General features: G+C 42.1%; 1 protein-coding gene across 1 annotated transcript in view; it reads left to right on the plus strand.

Moving 5' to 3' along the window:
• Window positions 1–5155, plus strand: part of CPB2 (carboxypeptidase B2) — a 56990-nt gene that overhangs the window by 19681 nt on the left and 32154 nt on the right. Inside the window, exons 2-3 of the mRNA XM_024126007.2 lie at window positions 1865–1940; window positions 3895–4019. Of these exons, the coding sequence (XP_023981775.1) occupies window positions 1865–1940; window positions 3895–4019 (201 nt within the window). The remainder of the gene's footprint in view (window positions 1–1864; window positions 1941–3894; window positions 4020–5155) is intronic.

Raw genomic sequence — 5155 nt, forward strand, 5'->3', positions numbered from 1 at the left:
CTTTTTCTGGAAGGTTGCCTATCTCCACTTCATTTAGTTGTTTTTATGGGGTTTTATCTTGTTCCTTCCTCTGGGACATAGCCCTCTGCCTTTTCATCTTGTCTATCTTTCTGTGAATATGGTTTTTGTTCCACAGGCTGCAGGATTGTAGTTCTTGCTCCTGCTGTCTGCTCTGTCATGGATGAGGCTGTGTTCTCCTGCTTTTAACACTTATGTTTCCTTTTTCTTTCTAACTTATTTTTTTACAAAAATGGGATAATATTTCTTACAATTCTCCACTCACTTCTTGCTTCTCTCTCTTAATGCATCATGTAAATCTCCCCCAAGCTAACTTTTTTTTTTTTTTAGATGTTGGGGGTAGGAGTTTATTAGTTAATTTATTTATTTTTGCTGTGTTGGGTCTTCGTTTCTGCGCAAGGGCTTTCTCTAGTTGTGGCACGCGGGGGCCACTCTTCATTGTGGTGCGCAGGCCTCTCACTATCGCCGCCTCTCTTGTTGCGGAGCACAGGCTCCAGACACACAGCTCAGTAGTTGTGGCTCACGGGCCTAGTTGCTCCGCAGCATGTGGGATCCTCCCAGGCCAGGGCTCGAACCCGTGTCCCCTGCATTAGCAGGCAGATTCTCAACCACTGCGCCACCAGAGAAACCCCCAATTAACTATTTTAACTAACTCTTTCTTTATAATGGCTACAAAACATTCTAGAATGTGGAGACATCACCAACACTCAACAGTTCTGGTACTGATAAGTGCTCATGTGGTTTCCAGTTATTGTTACTATGAATCATCTTGTGATACATATCCTTGGACATATGTCATTTATCACTAGTTGAATAGTTTACGCCTAACTGTACCAATAATTGGCACCAAATCTCTGAATCGATTGTTTCTGGGAGTTCCTCTTTCTCACTTTTGATAATCAAGTCTCCACAGGCTTATTTCCAGAGTTTAGAATCTTTTAATCAGGCTTTCCAAAATAAACCATACTCCACCCTGGCATCAAAATTATTCTTGTAAATCACAAGTCAAATGATGTCACTTTCTTAACTCCTAATTGCCTGCTAGATAAAGGCCAAATTTCTCAGCATGCATTGGAAAACTTCTCTTGGGGAGAACTAACATAAGTTTCCAAACTCACTTCTCTTTGGCTACCATTCTTCTCTTTCCCTAAACACCTAAATCCTACACTTGGCAAAAATAAACAGCTTGCCGTTTCCCCAACAATGCCCTTTTGTCTCCTGCCTGTCTGCCATTACACTGCTTACTTACCCAGTTACCTCTTCCATGAAGCCTTTGCTCATAATGACAAACAGAAATTATCATAACCTTTTGTGCTTCTGGAGTTCTCAGTACGTTTTTGTTTTATTTTTTAATAAAATTTTATTTGAAATATTTTTAGATTTACAGAGAGTTTCTCTATACCGTGCACCCAGTTTCGCCTGTTGTTAGCATTTTATATTATCATGGTATATTTGTCAAAACTAAGAAACCAACATTGGTACACTACTCTTAACAAAACTGCAGGCTTTCTATCGATTACACCAGTTTTTCCACGATTCTGTTCCAAGACCCAATCCAGGATACAGTGTTTCATCATATTGCAGATGTTCAATTTCTTGAGTGACATTGTTTTATATACATTGTCCGGTGTTTTATTTGTTTCAAGCAGGAGGGTAAACTTGGTCCCTGTTTCTCCATCTTGACTGGAAGCAAAATCTAAAGTTATTTTAAAATCTGTGGTGAGATCCTCTTTTCTTTCAACATTTTGTTTCCTTTTTACAGTTTCCTAGAAGCCCCTCCCAATATAATTTATCTTATTTTCACTTTTTATTTAAGATCAAAATCCTGTTTTATTTTTTCCCCCAGTGGCCAGGTTTTATCTGCTCTTCCTAGAACCTCCAGGCAAGTTCAACTTCTGCAGAATACTACTACAACATACGAGGTAACTTCTCCCTCATTTATCTTCTTATTGTTTATATTTTATACAAGTCTGGTGTGCCATGTTCTCTCCTATATGTCGTCTGACTTATATACAGCTGATGTAAACCCCTCTCCTTGTAGCCTTTTCCTTCTTCCCATAATCACATGATTTTACTGGTTCCCCAAATCAAACTTTCTTCATTTGTGCTATTGGCTTTTCAGCGAATTACATGACAGTACCTAGGCATTGAAAGTGTGAACTTACTGGTTCATTCCTGTGTTTCAGCACCAAAAAATAAAAGGGGGGGTACTTACAAAGATGCTACAGTAACAGAAATCCAATAATCTTTGTTTAAAAAGCAATAATACTTAACCAAGGTGTAAGCATCAAAAACACAAAGGAAAATTTATTAAAATTTTCATGCTTGGGACTCAACTCCCCAGAAAATAGAAAACTGATACATTACAAAATATCCTGATAGAATATTGATGGCTCCATGGTTGTTGGGCTAGGGCTGTCTGAGAAGCAGAGGTCTAAACTATATTAGAGATGTGAGAGACTTGTTATAGGGGCTGCTTGTTTAGGATGAAGAGGAGGGAGCTGGAGGTGGCAGCGAGTACCCACAGACCATCAAGCAGCTCTGACATGTGTGCAGAAAGGAGGGTGGTGAGTGGACAACCTCTAGACCGCAGGGCAGTCCCAGCGAAGTTTTGGCTGGACGATGATAAATCCTTAAGCCAAAGACATCTGTAAGAGGAAACCCTAATCTAGCAGGAACAGGGCTGCAATAATACACCCGCAGTGCTCTGCCATTGGCTGGCTGCAGCCCTGGAGAAGCCAGGGGGGAATCAAGAGGGACAACAGCGGGGAAGGTTAGTGAACTAAGCCTCTCCCAACAGAAGAGCTGCCCGGCGCGTCCTCAGAGCCACCACACCATGGACAGAGGAAATACTGCCAGAGGAAGCATCTGAGATTCAGGACTTAGATCGTGTTCTCCCACTTCTTGGTGTGTGATTTTAGGCGACTTAGCTTCGAGCCTTAATTTCTTCATCTAAACAATGAAAATAATAATACCTGCTTAGTTTATGGCAAAATGTTGCTATAATGATCAAAGGCAATGAGTGTGAAAGTGCTTTAAAAAAGCTCAGTAAAGTAGAAAAAAAATGTAAATATTACGTATGGGAAGACATTTCCCAAAGACAATTAGATTAAAGAAAAAGAACACTAACATCATAATAGTATTAAGGATATGGAATTTTTATTCAAGAAAAGCAACATTTAATCAACTTTCTAGACAAACTTTCATTTCTCTTTAAACATTTGACATACACATCCAGTTCTACATAAATATATTCATTCATGAATTCATTCATTAGTTCATTGCCTCACCAAATATTTATTGAGCACCTAGTAAGTTCCAGGCCCTCTTTAGCCACTGGGGTTACAGAAAAGGATAAAACAAGCCCCCTGTAAAATAAATGTTTACACTACCACATGTGTAAATGGGGACCAGTGACCAGGAATGTCTTTTTTATTTCCCTTATAAAAACCCTTGCGCTTCCCTGGTGGCGCAGTGGTTGAGAGTCCGCCTGCCGACGCAGGGGACGCGGGTTCGTGCCCCGGTCCGGGAGGATCCCACATGCCGCGGAGCGGCTGGGCCCGTGAGCCGTGGCCGCTGAGCCTGCGCGTCCGGAGCCTGTGGTCCCGTTGATAGAATATCTAGCGCATAGTAGACACTCAACAAAACTTAGTTCCTTCTTTTTGTCCTTCCAACCCTCTCCACTGGCTAGGTGTTGGAGATACAGAAATTAATAAATCATCATCCCTGCACTACAGGTATTTATAATACAGGAGGAGAAAAGATAACAACAACAACAACAACAACAACAACAAAAAACCCTTTTATGGCTTTAGCTACAGACGAGAATGATGTGAAAAACTGTCTTTTTATCAATTTTCCCCCTTGAAACTGCAGATTGTCCTCTGGCAGCCAGTAACAGCTGAATTTATTACGAAGAGCAAAGAAGTCCATTTTTTTGTGAATGCGTCTGATGTAAGCAACGTGAAAGCCCATTTAAATGAGAGCAGAATTCCGTTCAGGTAGTTATGATTCCATATTTACTGAGCAGCTATTCTAAGCACCTATGATGCATTTTACTAGTGGATGGTGTCATTGCATCCTGGAAAAATAAATACTTACATTAAACATGGCAACATGGAAACCTCTGGAACGGATTGGTGATGAAGCCCAAGGGGCTAGCTCTGTGACCCTGGACAAGTGGTTTTACCTCTCATGACCTTGGTCCCTTATCTGAAAAGGACTGTTAGACTCAACGATCTGAGGAGCCTCTTACCGTTCCTCCCAGTTCCTTCCTTCTTATAGTTCCTCTACTCTGTGCCTGGACTCGGGGAGCAAAATTGTCATTCACTTTAGTAGGCTTTGTGGTATCTCTTGAAAAAGCAGCTGCTGAAGGAGATTTTGCTTCCTTCACAAGGTCAGTGAACATTCTGGCATGTCTGGCCCTAAACTAAAAGTTGCATTAGGTATGACTTCTGTTCAGAGTTCATGCCTTCTTCCTTTTGGAGTCTCCTGTCCACATCTCCTTTCTGTATCCATTGCCCAGTCGCCAGTGTTCCTCTGCTGCCCTGACACTTCCTCGAGGCCATGCTCTCTTCTGTGTATCAATGGGCAACCTTTGGATAATACACTCTGATTATTATTAATAATATGTTATTGGTGTTTTCTGCCTTCCAGGAAAGGTGCTGAGCCTTTCTATGCATTGTATCGTTTAATCCTTATTTAATCCTGTGAGGTAAATACTATTCTCATTGTGTGTATGAAAAAAATTTTCAAAGGAATTTCTCAAGGTCACCCAGCTAGAACGTGACAGAGCTAGGAGTCACACTCAGACCTTTCTGATGTCAAAGGCTTGGCTTTTACCCCCTGACCTAAGTAAAAGTAAAGAAAGCTTTATTAGAATGACAGCTAACTTTCAATTGTTCATCCCAGGTGACAGAATGGCTTCAGTCTGTCTTAATTAAGATGTTTGTGCTGGGCTTCCCTGGTGGCGCAGTGGTTGAGAGTCCGCCTGCCGATGCAGGGGACGCGGGTTCATGCCCCGGTCTGGGAGGATCCCACATGCCGCGGAGCGGCTGGGCCCGTGAGCCATGGCCGCTGAGCCTGCGCGTCCGGAGCCTGTGCTCCGCGACGGGAGAGGCCACAACAGAGGGAGGCC

Source organism: Physeter macrocephalus, chromosome 13 (assembly GCF_002837175.3).
Source record: "Physeter macrocephalus isolate SW-GA chromosome 13, ASM283717v5, whole genome shotgun sequence".
Classification (NCBI taxonomy): Eukaryota; Metazoa; Chordata; class Mammalia; order Artiodactyla; family Physeteridae; genus Physeter; species Physeter macrocephalus.